The sequence below is a fragment of the Crinia signifera genome, chromosome 1, assembly GCF_055691185.1.
Source record: "Crinia signifera chromosome 1, ASM5569118v1, whole genome shotgun sequence".
Lineage (NCBI taxonomy): Eukaryota > Metazoa > Chordata > Amphibia > Anura > Myobatrachidae > Crinia > Crinia signifera.
The window spans coordinates 291,370,024-291,396,161 of record NC_139217.1 but is presented as its reverse complement, the minus strand read 5'-3'; the positions used below and the strand labels follow the sequence as shown (position 1 = coordinate 291,396,161).

The window sequence follows — 26,138 nt, the reverse complement described above, 5'->3', positions numbered from 1 at the left end:
CTCTGGCTATATGGTCTATTTGATCAACGGATTGTAAAACTGCACTTATTAATACTGATCATGAGGATAAATTAAACCAATTGAAGTTGTTGACATTCTGTCATTTAGTGAGCATAAGTGTCAAGTGAGCCCCGAAATGTTGGCATACTTGTTCAGGATGTTATAATATAATCACTTCAGTTAAAAAAAATCTGCATATGCCCCACAGCACCCAGTTTGGAAACCACCAACTTAAAGTGTGATACACTATTGTAGGGTACACACCAGAACGACCAGTGCAGCAGGTAAAATCTCCAAAGCGACCAAACGACCAGCGGGGATGCGGATCGGAATTACATACAATCGGTCGAAATCGCATCAAAATTGTAGGAATTGAGCCCAGATCGATCTGGTGTGTACCCAGCATAAGGCACATTTGTTGGTAAGATCAAATAAAATCCTGAAACAATACTTACCGTTAATAAGCCAACAACCTGTGTGTAGAAGAGACTACACATGCCGCCAAACATGATGATAGCCATAAAGGTGGATATCCTGAGCAATGCCAGTTCATGTCTATACACAAACACATCCTGCAAGGAACACACCAAAATAATACAATGTAAGAAATATAGCACCTTCAGGTCTCATAAATAAGCTTACTTTTAAAAATTGTGTGTGTGTAATTATATATATATATATATTCCTATAGCCTATTAAACTCAGGGCCTGATTCAATGTTGGTTGCCACCCTGATATCAATCACAGTTGCTAATGCTTACCATACATCAATGAAACAGACCCTTTGTCAAAATCCCAAAAATAATCAAAGCAAGTGAACAGACAACACATTTTCTGACAAGTGTTTACTTTGCATCGATTTCTGTATGGTCTGCAGTGGTAAAGCTTTATGCTGTGTTAATATATTGGATTGATAGATTCCGCTCTAAGCAATAGCCCATGACAAGGAGGAATCAATTACAGCGATGCTAGGTACAACTTTCTGAGGCAGGGCCTCACTTTCATCTGACAAATTGTTGGGATAAGTACAAGCATGTATGAGAATATGGGGACGCGAAAACACCTGAGGAAGTCATCCTATCATGCAAACTTTGACTATCACTGTTTATGCTTGTATTTGCACTGTCAGTTTTCAAAATGCACAGCTGTACCTCTAATGACTCTTGGTCCTCTTCTCCTCTATGTCTACATGTCCTCTCTGGGTGAGCTCATTTACTCACTTGACTTCCACCATCACATCTATGCGGATAATACTGAAATCTACCACTCCTTTCCTGATCTCCCTCCCTCTACCCTTACTCATATCTCCAACTGTCTCTCTGCTATCTACTCTCGGATGACCCAGCACTTTTTTAGACTTAAAATATCAAGTACTAAGCTGACCTCTTCCTACCCTCCTGCATAAAACCTGACCATCTCTCATCCTAACCTACTGTTTATGCTCACTTATTTCCCTTCTGTGTCACCCGTCTGTCTAACCCTCCCCTTTAGAATGTAAGCTCTCACGAGCAGGGCCCTCTCTACTCATGTGCCTAGAATATATAAACCTCTGCCACCCTGATGATTGCTTCAGTGTCCTGTCCCCTGATGTAACTATACTTATTATATACTGTAATTCGTTATATGTTTTTGCTCATTTGTGTATTGTCAGGTGCTGCGGAACCTTTGTGGCGCCATATAAATAAATGATAATAGCAGTAGTAATAATAATAATAATAAATAATAAGTCTCTTTCTTGAACAAAATATACATTATAGATCTTAATTTGCAGTTATAGACATGAGGCCTACTGTTCAATAATTACAATGATCTATATGTTCATATGCATACATGGTTAAACATACAATTTAAGTTATTTTATTGCATTACTATATATTCCAAACAAAGCTGCATATGAGGCACAGTTACATACATATATGCAAATAAAAAAAACACACTATACAACTACACTCACCCAGGTGATGGTTTTCAATGGTAAAAAGTAGTAATAATGGCAGAAATCTAGGATGAGAGTGTAGCCACTGAGGAGCTTAGTGTAGAAGCAGAGTTGGAGAAACAACCAGTGATTATCTTCTCCAACACAGTTGTTTATCCTGTGAAATAAAAAAGAATGTTAAAAAAAAAAAAAAAGTGTTCCTTTGATTCACATTTCTTAATTAGGCCATGAAGTGCTTCAGAATGTTCCCACTGTCTCTTGCTGCACGTGGTGCATGAAGCCCTGATAGATGAAGCCATACCTATCATGAATGTAATGTCTACCACAAGTTACAAAACAAACACTTTCCTATGCTTGTCGGTCAACTATGCAAAATACGTTGGACTTCAGCTGCATCCACATGCTCACAATACAACCATTCCCATTTTTAAGGACACAGAAAAAAAAAAATATTAGAAATATGTATGCATGTATGTAGGTAGAGATAGATATATGTCTATCTACATAGACTTCCCTCCTGTGGTCAAAGCCCACTTCTCTTCACATTTCACTCACAGCTCTTCTATACTCCAACACTCTGTGACCATCTTCGTCTGCATACTCATCTCCATCATTGGCCTCAAGCCTATAGTTGTATGTTGAGTCCTCACTACTTATATTTAAGCTGTAATGTGTATTGAACTGTGGCGCTCTTTATTTGTACTCTATTTTTGTTATTTATTCAATGTTATGCCAAGTTATGTCTCCCCGTATTGTTCCTTTGTACGGCGCTGCGAAACACTTGCGGCACCTTATAAATAAAATTATAATACATATATCTACATACACACACACACACACACACACACACACATATATATATATAATACCCATCTACATTTCTATGCATCACTCCAGCGACGATAAATGGGAATATTTTAATCACCCACAGCAACGTTTCAATACATAAGACAGTATTTTCCTCAGGCTCTAGCTATATATATTATCTATCTATCTAATATCTCTCTCTCCCGCTTTCTCTATCTATATCTATATATAAAGAGAACAATAATACCCAGCGCAATAGTCCTTAGTGAAATACGAGTCCACAATATCGCGCAGTGTGTGCAGTCTCCTTCCACAGGGATCGTACCAAGATCCGTTTAGTAGACACTTGCAAAAAAAAAACAGAAGAGACGCACCAAATGAGCAGTATAATTAAGAGCACATTTACTGAATAATAAAGCTCACATACATTGCAGTTTAAAATAATATGCTTGCCAGCCTAGTAGATCACAGTCACCGCGGACCCTTCCGACAGATGTACACGGAGCACCGCCACAGACCACAGGATCCTAGACCAAGACGCCGTGGTGACTGTGACCTACTACGCTGGCAAACATATTTTAAACTGCAATGTATGTGAGCTTTATAATTCAGTAAATGTGCTCTTAATTATACTGCTCATTTGGTGCGGCTCTTTTTTTGCAAAAATATATATAAATAATCGATATCTATCTATCTACACACACAGATAGATAGATAGATAGATAGATAGATAGATAGATAGAGATAACAGTTTTAGCCATTGCCATGTATAGCATATTGTACACTTACCATGGACAGTGGTGATCCATTCTTCTTACACAGTGCCCACATCGGCTGCAGTGGTGAGAGCGCTTTGGTCTCATCATATTGCACTTGTTGCATTGTTCCCATAATTCTTTTTCTAATACATGTAAAATAAAAATATATATATATAAAAAAACAATTACATATTGGGCACATTTCTGAGGAAGAACTGGTTACTTTGGAAAAGGTATATAAGATTGGGGAAAGGGGACTGGGGTGGAGAACCCATACACAAGTAGCATTTACTCAATATAGTGTATAAGATGTATCAAGTAATTTCTGTTAAATTAGTGTTGAATCCGCAATAAAGGTGAAATATTGATTGGTACAATTAAGGAAGGACTATCACATTTGTGGAGGTGTACCCCTGAGAGTAAAGAGTCATAGAATTAATGAAAGGAAGAAAAAAGTACTCTCCTTTGTTTGGGGGCACGCTTAGAGAAAAAGATTTCTTAGATTTATGTAATGGTTACAATATTTAAAACATAACTTATTTATCTATAAAAAACTTGTTCAAACTGACAAACAACACAGAAACAATTAAATGTGGAGTGCATCTAGGAAAAAACTAAAATGAGTTCATCCAGCATTGGGTAGCTGATAGTAGTTAGAGATGCGCCCCGCTACCTGAGATAAATCTGAGATAATGAGTACTGTATAAATTTAGCCTGTAAATTTGGGTATTGGTACAGAGGTCTTCTCAGTTGGTGATAGCAGATTGAACACTGTTAAGTCTCAAAACATTACCGAAATGTTAAATTTGTAATATGGTCACATCAGAAATTCTTATAATGGTATGTGGGTTAAGGCCCCCATACACTAGCCGATTTTGGTCAGATTTAGGCCAGATCAGTCGGATCTGGCCTAAATCGAACCAAAATCGGCTAGTTTTGATGTCCCCTCAGATCCGATGCGCGGTCCCGTGCGCATCGGATCTGCGTCGGGTGGTCGGACCTGCTGCACGTCCGACCACCCGACTTGGGACCTAGTGGGGCGGTGCGGCGGTGGAGGGAGCAGGGGGGGCTGGGGACGCTGCGAGGGACACAGGCGGCATAGAGCCGGGCGGGGGGAGCCGGGAGCTGTCAGCACTGAATAAAAAAAAAAAAGCCCATACAATGAATGGGCGGCCTGTGATTGGCTGAGCGCTCTCTCAGCCAGTCAGCAATTGGCTGAGAGAGCGCTCAGCCAATCACAGGCTGCCCATTCATTGTATACAGTAGGCTTTTTGTTCAAGCACTGACAGCTCCCGGCTCCCTCTGCCCGGCTCTATGCCGCCTGTGTCCCCCGCAGCGTCTGTGTCCCCCGCAGCGTCCCCAGCCCCCCTGCTCCCCGGGTTTTTTTACATGTGATAAATCGAGATGATTTATCACATGTAAAAAATGGCACATCAAGTGCCAATCTAATCAAGCTCCCCCGGGGAGCAGCCGGGGAAGCTCAGGGGGAAGTCGGGGGCGACTTGTCCTAAGGACAAGTCGCCCTAGTGTATGGGGGCCTTTAGACCTCAACACCTATTGTGGAGGTCGGCGTTACACGGTGCAGACAAAATGTAGCAGCGGCAGCCTATGTCGATTATAGAGGAAATGAAGAAATTTGAAAAGCAAGTAGAAAAGGCCCAGTTATATTTGCTCAGGTTGTAGTGACCCTCTAATAAGACAATGGGTAAAAAATGTTGTTTACTGGACTATAGGAAATGAGAGAGGGGTAAAGTTATAACATCTGCTTTCTTCACATTGGGAATAGGGTGCCCTGTTGACACTAGGTCAGTGCAGGGTCTAGCCGAATCCTTTGGTGAGGAGATGAGTGTCATTGGAATAAAAAAAGGCGAGAAGTAATAAATTGGAGAGTGCTAAAGTATGGTGAGAAGCAAAGGAGGGCGACTTCAGTTTAACGGGTTAGTATGCTGCTGTTCCCCATTTGCCCATGCATTGGTGGAGTGTAAGCGGTACTCACCGAGAAACTGCGTTGATTTTAGAATGGAGCATCTGCTGTCTGTTTTATAAGGTTAATGGCGCCCTGTTGATAAATTTAATCAGAGCAGGGTCCTGCCTAAATCTTTCATTGCAGAGATGAGAGTACTCCTAAAAAGAAAAAGGTGTTGGTGTCTTGAAGTTAAGTATCAGAGATACGGCTTATGTCTGTCTGGTCAATATGCTGCTGTTCCCACTTGCAAATATTTGTATTGGTGGGGAATGAGCGATATGACAGAGTGGATAGTGTATATGAGTAGTGCAATATTTTTCAACCACTGTGCCGTGGCACACTAGTGTGCCTTGAACTATTCTCAAGTGTGCCGCCAGATCTAGAGATGCCCAAACCAGTTTACAGCCACCAGCAGTTCAAGTGTTATTTACTGGTCTCCTCTTTTCATTTAAAGGGCCAATGTATTTTATTTTTGTTACCTGTGGGGACCAGTGTGATTGTTTTTTATATGCGGGCCAATAGGTTTCTTTTTTTCCTGTGGTGGCCAATGTGTTTTGCCCTGTGGGGATCTCATGGTGTGCCTTGGCAATTTTAAAATCTTATTTAGTGTGCCGCAAGGTAAAAAGGTTGAAAATCACTGGAGTAGTGTATAGTGGCAGTGGCCAGAAATGAAAGGGAGTGTGTTTTATCTGGTAGTAATTATTCTGATTCAGTATAGGTTTTTGCTGTGTAGATACTATCACAATGCAAACACACCTGCCCCCAATAAGGTCACCAAAAGGTTAATTACTGAATCTCTGACAATGCGGAAACACCCTGTTCAGGAAATGTCAGGGTGGGAGGAAAAGTACCTGTCTTCTAGTAGGCTGAGCCTTGCATTGTGATAGTATCTACACAGCAAAAACTTATACTGAATCAGAATAATTACTACCGGATAAAACACACTCTCTTTCATTTCTGGCCACTGCCACTATACACTACTCATATACGTTGTCCACTTGGTCATATCGCTCATTCCCCACCAATACAAATATTTGCGAGTGCGAACAGCAGCATATTGACCAGACAGACATAAGCCGTATCTCTAATACTTACCTTCTAGACACCAGCACCTTTTTCGGTACTTGTGTATTTTAGCGGCGCCCCCGATGTTGGTCGTGCAATGTTTTAATCGCATCGCATGCCATGTACAAGATGGCATGCGATACGACGCGATTTTGGCCCCCTATACGATTAAAAATTGTATAAGCACCCTAAAGGGTGCTTTTAAGCACCCAAATGGGTGCTTACGATGTTAAATGCAGCCCCACGCCAACCCCCCACTATAAACGTGAACCCGAAGCGTGGCGAGCGCAGCGATACGCGTCCTACGACCTTTTCATACCCCCACTATCCACGTCGGCGTGGTGTTGAGAATAGAAAGTGTGGCGAGCGCAGCGAGCCCCGCGAGGGGACGCGGATACCTTCACAGGTATCCGCGTGCGCTCGCCACACTTTCTATTCTCAACTCCACGCCGACGTGGATAGTGGGGGTATGAAAAGGTCGTAGGACGCTTACCGCTGCGCTCGCCACGCTTCGGGTTCACGTTTATAGTGGGGGGGTGTATTTAACATTGTAAGCACCCATTAGGGTGTTTATACAATGTTTAATCGCATCGCATTGTATGGCATTGTATGCCATATACAATGTCATACAATTTTAAAATTGTATGACATTGCGCGATATCGCATCGCATGCCTTTTAGTATGCGATGCGATGGGCGCCGCTAAAATACACAAGTACCCCTTTTTCTTTTTAGGAGTACTCTCATCTATGCAATAAAGAGATTTTGGCAGGACCCTGCTCTGATTAAATTTATCAACAGGGCACCATTAACCTTATAAAAGAGACAGCAGTTGCTCCATTCTAAAATCAATGCAGTTTCTCGGTGAGTACCGCTCACTCTCCACCAATGCATGGGCAAATGGGGAACAGCAGCATACTAACCCGTTAAACTTAAGTCGCCCTCCTTTGCTTCTCACCATACTTTAGCACTCTGCAATTTCTTACTTCTCACCTTTTTTTATTTTAATAACACTCTTATCTCCTCACCAAAGGATTCGGCTAGACCCTGCACTGACAGTGTCAACAGGGCACCCTATTCCCAATGAGAAGAAAGCAGATGTTATAACTTTACCTTTCTCTCTCATTTCCTATAGTCCAGTAAACAACATTTTTTACCCATGGTCTTATTAGAGGGTCACTATAACCTGAACAAATATAACTGGGCTTTTTCTACTTGCTTTTCAAATTTCCTCTATAAATCGACATAGGCTGCCGCTGCTACATTTTGTCTGCACTGTGTAACGCCAACCTCCACAATAGGTGTTGAGGTCTAACCCACATACCATTATAAGAATTTCTGATGTGACCAAAAAAATCCCTGCAGCTGCAATATTTGAATAATTTTGCACGGTATCTGCAAAGACCAATTAGCATTCCCATTGGGGGCAATTAAATAATCTTTTTTTTTTTACGCTAGGCGAAAAAAATGGAATTTAGTACTGAATTGCGGCTGTTTTTGGGAAGATTTGAGTCATATGTGCTCATGTCTAAAACGTCAGCAAATTTGACCAACACGTGGATTGGCGAGTAATTTACCAACCTACATTTTTCAACCATCAAAAAATCAGCACTTTAACTGAATCGGTCAAATGTAAAGACCTAAAAACGTTGAAAAGTGCAGGTTTTTTTGACTACCAAAAACTGTTGTCATGGAATTTAATTCCCACCAGTATCGCTCTGAAACAGGCCATTATTTTGTATACTGTTCACACAAATATTAACCCTACAGTTTTTATAGTTCCCCTAAAAGTGTGCGAGAACCAATTTTTAAGACTGTAATAAAAGATGCATTTATATTTCTTGTGTATTAATAATTACCTGTTAACGGGATCTTTGGACTATCTTGCAGTTTACCAGGATCTGCAGTTGATGCTCTTAAAAGTGAAACCACACAAAAGAAGGAGGCCATATAGTAAGCTGAAAGACACAGACAAATAGGCACGACATGAAGAACACAATATGGCCAGTATTCAATGAGAAAAATTTGACTTGTTTTATGGCGAGTTTGTGCTGTTTTCGCGTTGGAAGGAGCATTTTGCTCTCCAAAAGTGAACCACCCTATTCAATGTGATATTTTCGCCGTCTTTTTAAGTGATTTTCGCCGTGTCTCTCCATGTAGCAATTCTCCATCTTTTCATGGAGAACTGGAATGTGAACTTTTAAACTAAACGTTTTTTTTTTTTAAATTTTGGTGTTTAAAAAAAAAAAAAAAAAAAAATCAGGATTTTTTTTCTGTGAAGGGGCATGTTATTTTTATTCATGTGCTTATAGCACATGAATATATATTTAATTTGAAAAAAAATATTTTTTAAATTTTTTATTTTTTTTACACAGAGCAGCCAGCAGGGGGCCGGAGCTCTCGAGCCGCTCATTAGATATTCATATATTCACTGCATCCGATCATTACATATGCACGATCGGGTGCAGTGAATACTGGGTCCCCCGCTGGCTATAGGAAGGGGGGGGGCAGCTTGTGCTGCCTGGGTCCCGGGGAGCCCACCTCCCCTCCACATATGTTCTGGGGCAGCCAGGGAGACTTTAATCTCCCTGGCTGCCACCATCCCCCGGCTCCCTGACAGCTCCCTGCCGCGGACGCTCGTCCGCTGCAGGGGTTAAGACTCGCCGCGAGTGGCGGCGAGTCTTAACCACATTGAATAGTGGGAGCAGGAGTGGCAGCGAGCCCTCCGGAACAGGGCGAGTGCATGGTGAGAGAAAAAATCTCTCGCCATGCACGGCGAATTTTTTTCATTGAATACTGCCCAATGACAGAAATATGCATTATCTGCTAAAAATCATTAAGTGAACGAGCAAGATCCTTCTTAAAGATAAGGAAACAGGCTTGAACATATATAATTGAACAATCGAAAGAGCTAAGAAGCTACAGATGTAACAATTATTAAGTTTACAAAATGTACAACACATTGCTGTTTATGCAATGGATTGCATGTGTTGCTGATGTTAAAGGCCCCCATACACTATGCGATTTTCAGGCGATTTCACCCGATTTCAGCACTTTGGTCCGATAAATCGGGTGATATCGGCCGAAAATCGTATGTGTTTGACATCTGATCTGATCTGATGCGCGGTCCCGTGCGCATCAGATCGGATCAGGGCGTCGGACCTGCTGACCATAAGATATATTGGCATCTGACCCATCATGGGTGCTTTTTAGCACCCACGATGTTTCAGATCCGATATATCATGTGTACCTCCTGCTGTGCTGCTACCTCCTTCCCGTGGGACTGTCCTCCAACCCCGGAGCAGCAGCAGAAACAGAGGTGACGTCACTGGAAGGGGCAGGCACAAAGGGAACTAGAGAGAGCAGCTGCAGCACCAGCGTCTCTGACTGAAGTCTGAACACTATCAGTCAAACAAACAGCCTCTGGAGCCTGAGCTCCGTCTTCCCTGCCCGACAGACAGCCCGGCAATACGAGTAGGTAGGAGAGAGGAAGCAGCAGAATATGGTTGTGGGCAGAACCCCCCACCCCCCTCTTCCCTGCTGCTGAAGTACAGCTAAATTGCGGGCTGCTGATGGAGGTCAGCTTCAGTGCGGGCAGCAGAGCTCGACCATCTCCCCCTCTCCCCTGCTGTAATTACAAAGTCATAAGTTTAACCATTATTTGCTTGACAGACGGCAGCAAGGAGTCCTGGTGACTCTGTGTCAGTGTCTTTGTACGCAGTGTGCTAGGTAGGGATGGCCAATAGTGCATACACCATCGATGATTGCCATCGATGGTGATTCTGCACCCAGCCATCTATAGTAGTAAACATTTTGATGGATAACCATCGATAGTTTTAGCTATCGATGGTCATCCATTATATGTGACTGGACGGCCTGTGGGCCAATCAGAACTCGGTGGTGGGACTTCTGGGTGTCGGGGGCAGAGCTATGCACCGTGTCTCGACACCTTGAAAAAAAAAAACAGATATCGGTATTTGTTTAGTTTCACGGCGGCAGCTCTACACTACGCTGACAACGTAGCAGGCGCCACCGTGAAACTACACTGGGAGCAGGGGGGGTTTATACTTACCGATCCCCGGCGGGCGACAGCTTTCAGTCCCCCTCCTCCGGCGCCAGCAATGTACGTAATTCAGCGCATTGCCGCTAGGGAGCATCACATGGTTTCCCTGCTCCCCCAGCGGCACTACGCTAATTGCGTACATTGTACTCTGGCAGTGCCGGAGGAGGGGGAATGAACGATGGCGCCGGGGGGTGACTGCCGGAGGAGGGGGACCCATCGGTGGATCACGGGGACCCAGTGGACACAGTGGCTGGGCCGGAGGAGGGTAAGTATAATGCACAACACACATTTCTCCCCACTATCCACGTCATATCACCACTATCCACGTCATACCCCCAGTATCCATGTCGGCACACTTTATAACATCAACTACACGCCGACGTGGATACTGGGGGTATGACGTGGATAGTGGCGATATTAACCATTGTTTAGTTTCAGGGCTACAGAAGCAGTTACGTAGGTTACGTAGGCAGCATAGTGCTGTATTGGTATTTTCAATACAGCACTACATAAACTACGTAACTGCAGCCGTGAAACTAAACAAGTACCCAGAAATCATCGGTTCTCCTTTGCGATCGATGTAGGGAAACCATCTGGTTCTCCCACATCGATGGCAAAAGTATTCGACATCGGCTATAAACCATCAATGATTTCAAATCATCGATGGTCGATGGCCATCCCTAGTGCTAGGTGCCAACCTGCATTGTCCCAGGTACACTTTAGCCAGTGTGCTAGGTGCCAGCCTGCATTATCTCAGTGACACATCCAAATTTGCGTCAGATAAATCACATGTGATTTATCTGATGCAAATTGGATGTAAAAAATGGCACATCAAGTGTCAAACTGTATGAAGCCTCCTGGGAAGCTTCCGGGGAAATTCAAGGGAAATCAGATGCAATTTTACAGGTCAGATAAATCTCATAGTGTATGGGGGCCTTAAGTCTTAAGTGCAGACATCGGCAAGTGCACACAAGTGCATACCTAAGTGTTTCCTGGAGTGCTGTCAGCACTGTAAGCTGCCCTTCTTGCTTGGTGACTGCAGGAGTCACATGACCATATCAGCAGAAAGTCATCTGATCGGGAACCACAAGGGCTAGTTCCATAAACCTGCACATGTATTAACAACTGAAGATGTACTAATGTGCAGTAAAGCAAGTAAATAATCACAGTACTGTATTTGCATTTAACTAGGGTTTTCTTGAGACAAAATACTGAAAGCTTAGCAAATATAGATGCTCCAGGTATTAGAATTAGTGCTTACATTCCATTACAATGCATTCCGCTTATACTGAAGCATCTATCACATACAGTATTGAAGTTAAGAATGATTTATTCAATATAGTGATCTTTGAAGCTTTTGTCATTGTTTGACTAGAATTCAACTTTTGTGCACAAATAATTGTACAAAAATGTTAATTCCAAGAGATCTATTTTTAGTTATTGATTTGGTGTTTCATGGTGGAAAACTACCAAACTGGAAACAAATCATATTTTTACAAAGTGTACTTTTATGAGGTCATTCTAATACCTTTACTATCTTCATGTGCCGCCACAATCAGGCAAAAACTGCAGCATGCGGGATTCCAGAGCAACCACCATCACCAATGATGATCCAGTCACTCAGAGTGGATAATTATATGACATGAGGGCAAAAATGTGCAGAAGATCATTGTAAATGACCACTATAGGCAAGTGTGCTGTATACCTTCATCTTTTGACTGTACAAAGAGGCCCAAGTTATGCTGGCGGAGAACCAGTTTCAGCCCCAAATTTTGGCCACATACATACAGACCAGAGCTAAAAAGTGGTTATGGACTCTGCATAACCCTGTCTAGAACTGAGTAAAAAGAAAAAACACCTGTAGAGGGCATACTAACCCCAAATTAGTGATAGGCCCAGATCAAGAGGAAATGGGGCTTTCCTAAAGGGCATTAACTCTAAAGCTGTGGACACATGGTGCGATTCTGACTATATAGTCAAAATCAAATAGAAAGTTAATAGGTTGAACTCGATGGACTAATGTATTTTTTCAGCCTTAATTACTATGTTACTATGTACAGTTAATCTGAATCGAACAGTGTTCAGCCACATTTAAAGCTGATTCGATGCTGATGCGCTCCCCTGTTTAGTCAGTATCAAATAGAAAAACAGACTGTACAGGCATGTCTATCTTGACTAAAGGCCCCCACACACTGGAACAATTTTGGTCCAATATATTGGCCAATTTTTGCCGATTATTGACAATATCGGCCGATCTGTCGGAAATCGGACAATTGGCCAAAATCGTTCTAGTGTGTGGGGGCCTTAACTCGCCTGTGGAATTTATTTAGCCTAGGGCCAAATTGCAAGATAGTCTACATCTAATGCCCTGTATACACGGTTAGATGTGGTCTATTTTTCTATTCAATTTTGCTGCGGCATCGAAATCAAATAGAAAAACACAGATCTGTACTATATAGTCCAAATGCATTTGCCTTGCCATGCAATTCGATCATGATTGAATCGGGATCGAAAAGCAAGGCAATTGCATGGTGTCTACACCCCTTAAAGCAGGGCTTGCCAATTTTTTTTAAATCTAGGAGCCAGGATGAAAGTGTAGGAGCCAGACATGCTAAAGGTGCCCATATACGGTGTGATGTGCACCATATGTTTTTATTTCGATTGCATGCATTTTAAATTAGATACAATGCAATGTGCTACAGCAGCGTGCGTTATGTACTAGATGCTATGCAATCTAGTTAAAAAACTAGGTGCTGCACATACCTTTTGTACCATGGAATGCACAGGAGCATGCATCGCCTTGTACGGCACAAAATGTACAATGTATGTGTATGGGCACCATAACACCCACAAATAAAAGCAAGGTGGGGGAGTTGGCCACCGCCATTACAGGTTCTGCACCGCTGAGAGGGGTTGAGGTGATGGAGCGACAGTAGAGAGTAACAGGTGGTGAGAGGGTGTCAGGTGACAGGGGGAGAGGTGACGGTGGACAAAAGTGGTAAGGAGACAGGAAGGGTTGGAGGTGGTCAGGAGAAAGGTGACGGTGGGAAAAAGTGTGTGAGGTGAAAGGGGGAGAGGTGAGGGGGCAAAAAGGGGTGAAGGGTGGGCGCTAGAGGGAGAGGTGATGGAAGGCGAGAGAGGGTAAGGTGATGGTGTGAGAGTGGGTGAGGTTGCTTGTGCTGCTATTGACTTCCAGCAGGAGGGGGAGGGACAACGCTGCCGCTGACCTGCCCATGACCAGATTCTGCTTCCTCCCTCCCTGCAAAAAAATCTGGTCACCAGGAAGCAGAATATGGTCGCCTGCCACCTAGTATTTGTCAAGCCCTGCCTTAAATTGTAGTTAGCCAAAATCAAATGGAACCTGAACAGCACCATGTGCCCACACCTTAGCAGAGGTATGCAGGAGATGCATTGTATTTAATAATGATATTAATGACTAAAAATTTGCTTAACAGGGAAGTATCCTTATTTTCATCAACACATCTTATTTTTTTTATCTTCCTACATAAATCATTTTAGAATGGATGACTAATCCTAATGTTATATTGAGGTGTCTTCATAAAATTTTTAATCTCTAATAATATAATTTGTATCAGAGATCTTAACAAGGGAAGGATCTTTTCAGTCCAGAATAGCAACCAATTACATTTTAGCTATCAGTTCTCTATGCAATCTTGAAAGTGATTGGTAGCTATTGGCAACATTGGTAGCATTGGATAGGTAGCTATTGGCAACATTTACAAGCTCTAGTAAAGCTACCCCACGCAGTCTTTTCAGGTGGATATTTACCAAGCCAGGGCTTAGTAGTTATGTTTAGAAAAGGAGGTGTGCTCAATGTGTAAACTTTAGGTGTGGTGCCCTGTTTAGATCCCATTTCAAATCAGCAGCATAATGTATATCGGCTGGTTTAAAAGATTGCTAGATACCTGGGTTGCCCTGTGGCAGGTTAGGCTTCCCCCTCTACGTTAATGACGAATCACTGACATCCTCAAATTGTATTACTATTCACAGTTACTGTGATTCCATTCTTTTCTTTTCCATAAACTACTCTTACTAGCATCAATTATTAGTGTAAGGTACGGTATATTTCAAAACAGGGATTGTGCCCTTACATAGCGTAAAATGACCATCTATCACCATATTTTTATTTTAGGTCATTTTCAATCTTGAATTTAAGAAGGAAAAAAAAAAAAACGAGAAAGAAATAAGCACTAAAGTAATTTACCCCATATTGCTGAAGCGGAGAGATGTCCTTCCTCAAAGCGGGGGAAGAGGACAAGTTGAGGAATAAAGACTGTATTGTAAAGCCAGATGAAAAAGATAAGCCCAACACAGAACCATCCTTGTGGGTCAACAACAAAGTGTATTGGTAGCCCCATTGTTCATAGTCTCAGGACCCTGGACAGGAGAAGCAACCTGTAGGAATGATAAAGAGCAAATTAGTCATATTCAATGTGCTGTAATCACAAGTGTGAAACAACCATCTTGATATAGGATGTGTGAAAGGGCATCTTTTTGTTAAACACGTTACCAGGATTACCACTACAGAATTCAGAAGATCATATTTAACAAAGCATAAGAGATGCACTATATTTTAACAATATGGTAATTACATTATTGTTATTATGGTCTAGTGTGTATGCACTAGATCATCCAAGATGCGTGCTTTAACGGGTCATTATCGCTGTCCTCCATAGTCTGTATATGCAGGACGATGGAGGACATCATTAGCGAGGGCCCTTCTGTGATTCCCCCAGTTGCCGATGTCCCCAGCATTGGCAAATGTGTATGGACCATACAGGGTCCCTTTGCTGTCGACATCGCTGAGTACACGTATCGTCATATGTGTACCTAGCTTTTAATATACAGATGTTGTTTAAGAAAGAAAAAAAAAGCAAATCAGAATATTTTTAAATGTCATTCCAATACTAAGCAAAGAAGAGCCACATTGTGTGGACAGCCTCCAAACACAAAAAGTATCTCCTTTTTAAAACCACTTTGGAAGTGAAACAGCCACAGCTCCCACAGGTGAGAGTTTTGACAGTCAGCTTATCCTATAACAGTTTTTATCCACCTCAGTATATTAAAAGTAGAGTTAGAAGCTTGGTGGGGCAGGTGACTGTGGTTGTCATGGCAATCACATTAAACTATGGAAAAATCATAATTATTAATCAGCAGTCCAAAGAAACAAATGAAGGAGAAACATTGTGCAACATAATATTTTGATACCATATAAATATTAACAAGCAAGCTGTTTCTTTGCAGAATTTTTTTTCGCTTAAACGCCTCACTATTCTATTGGATTGCTACTTTACATAGGTTTTTTAATGTATGCCGCTGTTCACACAAAGCAACAGTTCTGACTTAGATGGTTAAATTAAACCACTGGCAGCAAGATATACTCCAGCAGGGCTTATTTCCCTCATTACTGGTTTAAAAGGACACATATGCCAAACACAAAAACACAATTAAAACTCATGAACATCCTGTGTTTTCTTTGCCGCTAGACCATCCAATATAATTCAACAGCCCCGGGTGTGATAAAAATTAAATGTAAGAAAAAATATTGCAACAGCTAATAGCGTTAAACTTCGCATTGGCTATTAAAGATGAGGTTAACATAGAATTTGACAGAAGATATAAACCATGCTGTACAACTAGTCTACCCCATTCTGGAAATACTTAAGTCTGAACAGTAAGGACATTATGTACTCCTATTAATAATTCACCCTTGCACTGTAAATCAATTTCAATCAGTGTGATTAGGGAAGCCAATCACGGGGCATTTTTTCAATCCCGGAATTCGGGATTGAAAAATGCCCAATCCCGGGATCCCCGGGATCCCGGGATTGGCTTCCCTACTATTAAAAACCCACCTCGGCCGCCCCGCATATTTACTTACAGATGCGTGGTGCGGCCGGGTGGGTAGGCGAGATGGGGTGATGGAGCCCCGGGCTGGTCTGCAGGTGGCCCGGTGTGCCGGCAGGTCCACTGCTGGGCGGGCGGGCTGGTCCAGGGACAGGATGGCTGGGCAGGCTGATCCGGGGACAGCCCGGGCTGGTCCGCTGGTGCCCCGGTGTGCCGGCAGGTCCGCTGCTGGGCGGGCGGGCGGGCTGGCTGATCCGGGGACAGACAGGATGGAGGCAGACAGCCTGTGCGGCCTGAGCAGCGTGACCTCTGACGTCGTCACGCTGCGCAGAGCCGCACTGCCCGGGACGGGAGAAGCCGGGCAGCTGCTTAGCACCCGCTCAGACGCTGCCCGGCATTAGACTGCGCATGCGCAGTCTAATCCCGAAATCCCGGGATTGGAAACTCCAATCCCGGGATTGAAATCCCGGTGTTTTGGGGGCCAAATCCCGGGATCCCGCGGATCCCGATCCCGGGATTGGCCACCCTAAGTGTGATGCTTGCATGATAACTGAAATGGTGATCCAAATTTACAGAGTTTAATAGCAAAAAACAAACAATAGTGGTTGCAACAGCTTCATTTAAAAATAACTAGCGCATTAGGTACTGTAAAGGTGCCCATACACGGTACAATTATTGTATGCAATTTGCACTAGATTGCATCTCATTGCATTGCAAAACGTATGCGATGCTATCTACTACAAAAAGTATTTGCAGCACATACTTTTTCAGCTGTGCGATGAGATGTGTGCGGGAGCGCACTTCTCCTCGTGAAAACCCCATTAAAATACGCCAGCAACTTGCAGCGAGCATGAAACGGAGAACTGGCCGGCATTCACTGCACTTTCGGCGAACAGTGAATATTGAATAAGGTGAATCAGATTTTCAGTGAAAGAGATTCCCCTCAGGGAGTGAAAACCGCCCGATCGCCAAAAAAAAAACAGTGAATCGGGGGCATTGAATACTGCTCTTTGTTAATTATTGTGATATATGTCACTTAGATAGCTGTCTGCGACGGAATCTCTGATTATGGATACAAAGTACTATATAATGTAGTAGCCACAGCTTTTTCCAAATACGAGTTCTGGTTCTGTATACAGCCTAATATGCAAGTGTCATATCTAATTAATCAGCAGTCTCCTTGTGTGTCCTAGTTGCATAGTGTTGCATTTTCAGCATAAAGGAAAGTTGCCCATCATTAGCAGAGTTTATAGGACCTGGTGACTCGCTCACACAGGGCATCTAAATCAGATCTGCTCGCAGTACAAATTTGTTCTCAAAATGGGCAAAACCTTTTGTACTGCAGGTGGGGTAGATGTTATATGTGTAGAGTTAGATTTGGGTGATTTATTTTCTTTGCACGGTATATACTGGTTGCATTAATTTTACACGCCAATTTAGAGTTCAGTTTCAACACACCACCCCCAAATCTCTCTGCACAGGTTACATCTGCCCCACCTGCAGTGCACATGGTTTTGCCCATTTTGATAACAAATTTGTACTGCGATCAGATCTGAATAAGGGCCCTAGTGTTGAATGCAAGTTGGCCATAACTAGAGGGGTATTCAATTAACCGCAGCCATCTCCCGACAGGGGAGATGGCTGCGGGGCCCCATTCATTGTGGTCTTCCCCGACAGCATTGAACAGAGTATCTTCGCAGAACGAGCCCAACTTCACAGGCAGTCAGCTCATTTTGCCGAGAATGGCTGGGAAGTGACGAGTTCCTGGCTTCAGCTCGCCTCTTCCTGGTTGCAGCTTGTGGCCACGCCCCCTTATCCTCTCGCTACAGGCGGGACATTGAATCCCGCCTGCTTTTTCTTGATCAAGCATACAGAGAATGGGACAGGGTCACGGCTGTTGGGCCAGCTTGACAGCCGTGGCCCATGATTGAATACACCCCCTTAAACTCATCTCACATGCTCAGAGAAAATTGCTGCTATTTGCCTATATGCTGATAGATGATCCACTAACCCTATCCATACGCTTGATTTCACATAAGAGATATAAAAAAAATGTTCACAGACCTTCAGAAAATTTGCTTATGTGCAAATATTCTGTTATAAGCCAGTTACACCCATTCAGCAAGACATGCAGGTGCTACCTAGTTCTAACATGACACTGTACGTGAATATGCTCCTATCCAGAGCATGCAACATGAGAGAAAACACATAAGACCTGTCCAAAGAGGTTCTAAGATAGCGGATCGACGGCATCTAGATCTACAATCACTTGATCGAAAGCCTATTCGGTGCATCTAGATCGACAGTTGCGTAAGATAGATGCAAGCGCTAGGTGGATGGGAACGTGATGGACAATCACCAAGTCAACACAAGTTTTTCATGTTTTTTGGTGTCAATGTCGAGCTATGTCAACTTGGACACAGTATAAGTGTACAGTGTCCGCTCGCCATGCTTTAGGCACGGTGCCTCGCTACGCTTGGCACACTATTAGAATTTAATTCTATGCCCACTTGGATGGTTAAGTATGAATCAAGTCGGTCTAAAGCAGGTGTTCTAAAACGCGGTCCTCAGGACCCCAACACAGTTCGCATTTTGCAGGTCACCTGGCAGGTGCACAGGTGCATTCATTACTCATTGACACATTTTAAAAGAACCACAGGTGGAATTATTTCACTTTTGATTCTGTGAGGAGACCTGCAAAACATGCACTGTGTGGTGTCCTAAGGACCCAGTTTGAGAACCTGTGGTCTAAAGCAAATAAACAAGAAAAACTTGTGCCCTGGCCTCCCCAACAGAAGTCATAGAAACATAGAATTTGACGGCAGATAAGAACCATTTGGCCCATCTAGTCTGCCCCTTTAAAGTCCTAAGTCACAAGAAGGCCACAAGCAAAACCTTCCCAGTACGCCTCTTGCTCCCATTAATCAATGGCACCCACGTTTACTGCATGAACCATACACATGAGCAACCTAAAGCAGCGCAAGAGCAAGGGGTGGAGCAACCATACAGCCTACACAAGTGTCAGCCACTACATTGTAGTAAAATAGATCACGGTGGGGATTTTGTAGTTTAAACAGAAAGATACTTTAAAAAAAAAAATTCTAATATCAAATAATTCTTTACAGTATTTGCTGATCTATTGCAAGAGTCACAAAAATCATATACCAAAGGAGAACATTTAACAAATGGAAGCTAAGCAAGAGCATTAAAGAAATTAATCTCCTTTACCTTTTTCTTTGCTTCTTTTAAAGCTTGTTTACAAGAGTGCTCCTATTTACGTCATTGCCATTACACATATGTATTGCAGGCAAAGCTTAGTGAACACAGCCCTAAAAATCCCTATGGTAACATGTACGCTCTCTTCACATTGACAGCAGCAGAAACCAGAAAACATGTTTAACTGGAAATAAGTATGAATAGAGGTTTAATTGATGGAATTTTAAAACAATTGTTTAAGGCTAAATTCCAGTAACCTGAACAACTGAAATCATTCTACTTGTGACTTATGCTGTGTACACACGGTCCGATTTCCTTTCCGATGTTGACAATATAGTCAACATCGGATCGGCATCGGATGCAGATCGCAAGGGTTTTAACCCTTGCGATCCCGATCCACGTTCACGTATCGGAAGCCAGAAAGTCTTGGCTGCCTTGTCTATATAGTGCAGATCTGCACTATATAGTCAAGATAGGATGCAAATTGGATGTGCCTATCCTATCTGATCAGATCGTGGATAGGATCTTAAGGCACATCTAACGTGTGTACACACCATTAGACAAATGGTTATAAAGCACGTAAGCTTTTATTTGTTTCCAATATACAACTGAATATCATGTCTGTTTATATATATTTTTGTTCATTATGGAGATAGCGCCCTTTTCTTGCAGTGTGATGCTTCTCAATATTGCAGCATTCTGTAAAATGTATTCTTTATCTAGCATCAGATCCAAATTAAGTCCCCCATCAATTACTGCGCCTTCTTCAGGCTGAAAAGTCCCAGTCGATCGCCCTTGAGACGCTCGGGAAGATCCTGGGCTGCAGGATAGTGTCCTTTTGCATGCGATATATATTGCATGTTATCCCATTCCCCACTGCCAGATCCAATGGAGCCTTGGTGCAGTACTGAATTTTTTGGCTCTGATGTGTACGGGACGACCAATTGGATCGGAACCGTAGGTTAAACACATGCAAATTGGACCCTTTTCATCTGATTCCTCAGCCCGATGCCTCGGAACCAGGTGAAAAGAGACCAAAATCGCACAAGTGGATAGGGGCCAGACAGTCAGCTATGGTAGTATGTATGGAGGATTCCCGCATCAGTTTTTGTAATTCTATAAATCTTATAGGACTGGGATCTCCTGGGATTTAATACCCTCTGTTGGAATGAGGAGATGCCACCCACTACTGGAAATGAAGGTACTTGTGTACTTTCACGGTGGCAGTTATGCCATCAGCGTAGCGTTCCTGTCAGAATCAGCGTAGTGTTCCCGCGGCCAGCGTAGTTAGCGTAGTCAGTCAGAAGTAGCGTAGTGTTCCCGCGGCCGCTTAAGCGTCCCTGGCTACGTTATCAGCGTAGGCTGCCGCCGTGAATCTACAAAACTAACTACCATACTGTTGCCGGGAACTGCATCTCTGTCCCCAGCGTCCCTGGCAAGCCTACTCAGCGCCTCTCACACCACCGGCGCCAGCATGATCCCCTCTCTTTGGCGGAGAAGGGATCATGCTGGTGCAGGTGGAGAGGCGCTGCATCTGTTTGACATGCAGGAGCGTCTCAGACGCTCCAGCAATGACACGCTCCTGTGTCTGAGTAGCTATTACGGCAGGGTACAGCAACCCTGCCTACAGGGTTAGGGGGTTCTGTAGCGCCTTTTCAAACCCCCACTATCCACGGCAGCCCGAAGCGTGGCGAGCCACGCAAGGGGAGACTTTAATCGTCCACCCGACCTTTTCATACCCCCATGATCCACGTCAGCGTGGAGTTGATTTTATATAGTGTGGCGAGCACAGTGAGCCACTGAGCCCAAAGCGTGGCGATCCCCGCAAGGGGACATGGATTACATGTAAGGTAATCCGCGTGTGCTCGACACACTATATAAATTTAACTCCACGCCGACGTGGATAGTGGGGGTATGAAAAGGTCAGGTGGAAATAACGCGTCCCCTCGCCACGCTTCGGGCTGCTGTGGATAGTGGGGGTTTGAAAAGGCGCTACAGAATCCCTAACCCTGTAGGCAGGGTTGCTGTACCCTGCCGTAATAGCTACTCAGATGCAGGAGTGTCTCATTGCTGGAGCGTCTAAGATGCTCTTGCGTGTCAAACAGATGGAGCGCCTCTCTGCCGGCGCCAGTATGATCCCCTCTCCGCTAAAAAAGAGGGGATCATGCTGGCGCCGGCGGTGGAGGCGCTGAGTAGGCTTGCCAGGGACGCTGGGGACAGAGATGCAGTTTCCGGCAACAGTACGGTAGTTACTTGTGTCGTTTCATGGGCTGATAACGTAGCTTAGGCTGCCGCCGTGAAACTACACAAGTACCGAAATTAATTCTACTACCACACAAGAAAAGAAAGTATTGTTCGGGTGATACAAGAAAAGAAAGTATTGTTCGGGTGCACCCGAACAATACTTTCATTTCTTGTGTGGTAGTAGTCAGCTATGGTACTTGGACACAGAAATATAGCTTTAGTGCAAAACTGAGGAATACCTTTAGCCTTCATTGATCAGCCATGAACAAAACCACTGTGAACAGGGAATGGAATAGTAGTGTTCATTCTAGCACCGGCTATCTTTGAAAACCCATGCAGTTCCTCTTCCCTGCCTGGGGTGTCGCTGTTTGCTGTGGTGTTTCTAGCACAGGTCTGGTTTCATATCAGTGCAGACCACACTGTGCTAGAAGCACTACAGCAGACAGCAACACTCCAGGCAAGGAAGAGGAACGGCATGGGTATACAAAGATAGTGGGTGCTAGAATGAACACTAGGAATAGGTTTCCCTCACTAAAGAGCCAAGTACTGGTGCAAGCAGACTGTTCTTCTATAAAGACTAGATTAGTATTGTATTACAAAACAATAAAGCCCATAACCCCTAAATACCTATGAGGGGTGTGTGCAGAGGAGGACAAACTAGAAACTAGAATGGTTGCGGCTACAACCACTTCTGTCTTGACATTTCCCATCATGCACTGGGTCCACGTATACCTGGAGGGAGAATATTAAAGTGCCACGAGGATAAAATCCAGCCGCAATAAAATAACCTACACCAACATAAATTATAGATAGAATAAAAAACTGTGAGGGCACCTACAACTTCTGCCCTCACCTAAAGTCACATCCCACCTCAAAGAACTGAAGTTGATCTAGACTCAACCAGGATTTCTTCAGTGCAACTTGTGTTTGACTCCCCGTTTTATGATCTATTACCTGTTGGGCAGCAAACACTTGTGTGAATCCTGGCTGCCAAGTGCAAGTACATCGCACAGAATAAAAATGACCCCAATGCTGCAAACAATATATCGCTCCGATCCGAGTTGGATCTATAGATTGCATGGTATATGGACCAAAGGAAGGTCAACATCCATTAAGTCGACCACTGAAGGTAGCCAGGCCTTAGGTTGACACCTTCAAAAGGTTGACACGGTTTTAGGGTGATTAGGTGGACACAAAGATTAGGTCGACAAGGGGAAGGTCAACATGGGGTTTCACAGGGTTTTTTTGAGCCGCCAGGCGATATTTCATGCCCTACCTTCCACTCGGGCGTAGAGGGAAAATAAAATAGTGTGTCGAGCGTAGCAAGGCCCCGTGCCCGAAGCATGGCGAGGGAACGCGGTGCAACAATACAGCATCCATGTCGACGGTGTCAACATTCAGGGCAAAAGAGTGAAAAACACATCAACCTTTTTTACTGTTGACCTTCCCCATGTTGACCTAATGCTTGTGTAGTCCTAAACCAATGTCAACCTTTTGAGGGTGTCGACCTAAGGCCTGTCAACCATATGATCCCAGATCATGTATCTTAAGGTGCCCATACACGGTGCGACAGGGCAGTGCGATGAGATGCGTGCTCCTGTGCACATCACAGTACTAGATTGCATTGTATCTAGTACAAAAAGCACAGTGCTGTAGCACGGTGTATACTTTTTGTACTAGATACAATATAATCTAGTACTAAAAGTATGTATGGGAACCTATATAGTATGCACCCAGCTTACACAACATGATTTTTTTTCTACTATGTCAGTTTCAATTAAATGAGAACTTCCTTTCAGTTAATTAAAACGTTGCAAAAAGGCTATAGTTGCACAACAACCCAGGAAAAAAGTACAGTTGCTATAGAAGAAACAAAGGAGGAAAATGGACAGCGAAACCCAAACGAATTTCTAAACAGATGTACAGGTCACATGTAAAATCAATGATTTTGCAGTAACATTTCCCATATACCAATTAGGTGGAGAAGCATAGTGAAATGAGAGCCATTGTCTAATACAGTGGTTCCCAAACTGTGTGTCGTGGCACCCTGGGGTGCCTTGGGGGACTTGCAGGGGTGCCCTGGGTTGATGGTCCAGGACCAATTCAAGTTATTTATATCCAATATAATAGTAAAATTATGGACAAACAGAAGTACATTTTGTCCATTACAACATAACTGATCCTAAGGATGAGATATAAACACAATTTATTTAATTTAATATTTGTTTCTGAATTTCCCAGTGAGAAACCTATAGCCTAGGGGTGCCGCGAAAATAATTCTGATGCTTCAGGGTGCAGTGAGTCAAAAAAGTTTGGGAACCCCTGGTCTAATACTTTGGTGTGACATTATTTCTAGGATAGGTCGCATTTAGTATAAAACTGTCATTTAAGTAAGTCTACTTTTAAAAGACTGGCTTATTGGAGTTTCACTGTAGAGATTAATTTACTTAAATAGTGCTATGGACACAAATGCACCATAGCCTACTGGAAGCTATTCATATTTTGGGGGTAGATCGTATTCCGCGTGAATCATCACGACACCGCACGCACTTTACGGCGGGATGAATTTGCTTAAAAGCACTTACACGTCCATAGGGGTGCGAGTAATTTTAATTGAATTCGACCCAGTGCAGGGTGCAAAATCAACTTAATTCGGATGCCATTTTCAGCATTTAAATGCATAAAAATGGCACCCGAATGGCACCTTGCACCCTTTTGGACCTAATAGGATCGACTCCTTGGGGTCACAGCAGTAAATCAACTTTATAAGAAGCTAACTAGAAACTGGTGTAGAATAGTAACACACACATACATTATATATATATATATATATATATATACATAAATTCAAACACACCAGCAGTGGTGGTATGGTATGCTATATACTGGCTTTACTGCAATCATATCCTTCAGGACGTTTGTGATGAATGAATTACAGGGGGTATCCCCGCACTGAGATGGGAGATTCCCAATGATGTCATACAGCGGGCACCTCACTGCACTCCATCACATACAGCCATGTAGCTCCATAGCACAGTGAGCATCCCAGCAGCAACCACACCTATAGCAGCCAGCAGCCATTCATCCACACATGGCTGTAATGGCGTCATGTACCACATTACCCTCATTCCCATGTCATACAGAAGAGGGACACTATACATAACAAGCCATGTGTATATATATATAAAGCTATACCCAGCCTATGCCTCACTCACATGACGCCGGCCGGGTAACTGAATAGATGCACTCACCAAGCACAGCCTTCACTCAGCGAGATAGCCCCTGAGCGCACTCACACCTGCCCCGCTGCGCTCCCGGCCCTGCTGCACTCATCACCGTGTCATTTCCCCATGATGACGAACCGGCCTCCCACAACTTCCTGTTTCTGCAGCAGCAGCATCGCTCACAGCAGGGCCGCCCCGCACACTCCCGCACTGCACACAGCGAGCCCCGCCCTGCTCACTGCTGCGCACGCACACCGCTGTCACTCACTGGCTACAAAGTACAAACGCCATCACGGAGCTCCGTCCACAGACGCCGACGACGCCGCTCTCACTATGGCAACAGTGCTAGGTGTGGTGGTAGCCGCCCACGTGTATACGTTATGACGATAACATCTATGAAAACTTCATAAAAGATGAGGTGGAGAAGTCAGCTCCTGTCAATTGATAGACTATGATAGGTTGAAACTGAGTGGTTGTTGCTATGGACAACTATTTATCTCTTAAGATCAGGGTGGACAATAAGTTTAATACGGACCCGGATAAGAAAAAAAACAGCTATGTACATTTAAATGTGAGAAATTCTGTAAATGATCGCAAATTAAAGCGTTATTTAAATTTGACACACAGAATACAAGTTAAGGTCCATACACACTGGGTGATTATGCCCAGCGTGTATAGACAGCGATGACCGCTGTAATCGCTGGAGGGAAAGCGGCTCAGTGCATACAAACTGAGCCGTTTTCTAAACGCTTTCTAAAGCTTCTAAAAATTAAGTGATGTTGCCCATAGCAACCTATCAGATATAATTTCTCTATTGCATCCTAGAAAAATTACAGAATCTGATTGGTTGCTATGGGAAACAGCACCTTTTTTCATTTTAAGAAGCTTAAGTAAATTTACCCCCAATGCTACAATACACTACAATCGATTTCGACCACATCTGTTCGATAAACTGAATGATTGTATGCACATTTTAGTGACCAGGCGACGCG

General features: G+C 43.5%; 1 protein-coding gene across 2 annotated transcripts in view; it reads right to left on the bottom strand.

The window, feature by feature from the left end:
* The window catches only part of ZDHHC21 (zDHHC palmitoyltransferase 21), a 40,545-nt gene extending 15,109 nt beyond the window's left edge, over window positions 1-25,436 (bottom strand). Inside the window, exons 1-6 of one of the 2 annotated variants that reach the window (XM_083185918.1) lie at window positions 25,415-25,436; window positions 14,820-15,010; window positions 8,391-8,489; window positions 3,533-3,644; window positions 1,955-2,093; window positions 456-572 (exon numbers count right to left, since the gene is read on the bottom strand). In XM_083185918.1, the coding sequence (XP_083042044.1) occupies window positions 456-572; window positions 1,955-2,093; window positions 3,533-3,644; window positions 8,391-8,489; window positions 14,820-14,973 (621 nt within the window). In that variant the 5' untranslated portion in view covers window positions 14,974-15,010; window positions 25,415-25,436. The other variant, XM_083185910.1, reaches the window with a different exon arrangement.
* Between the last annotated feature and the right edge of the window lie 702 nt (window positions 25,437-26,138).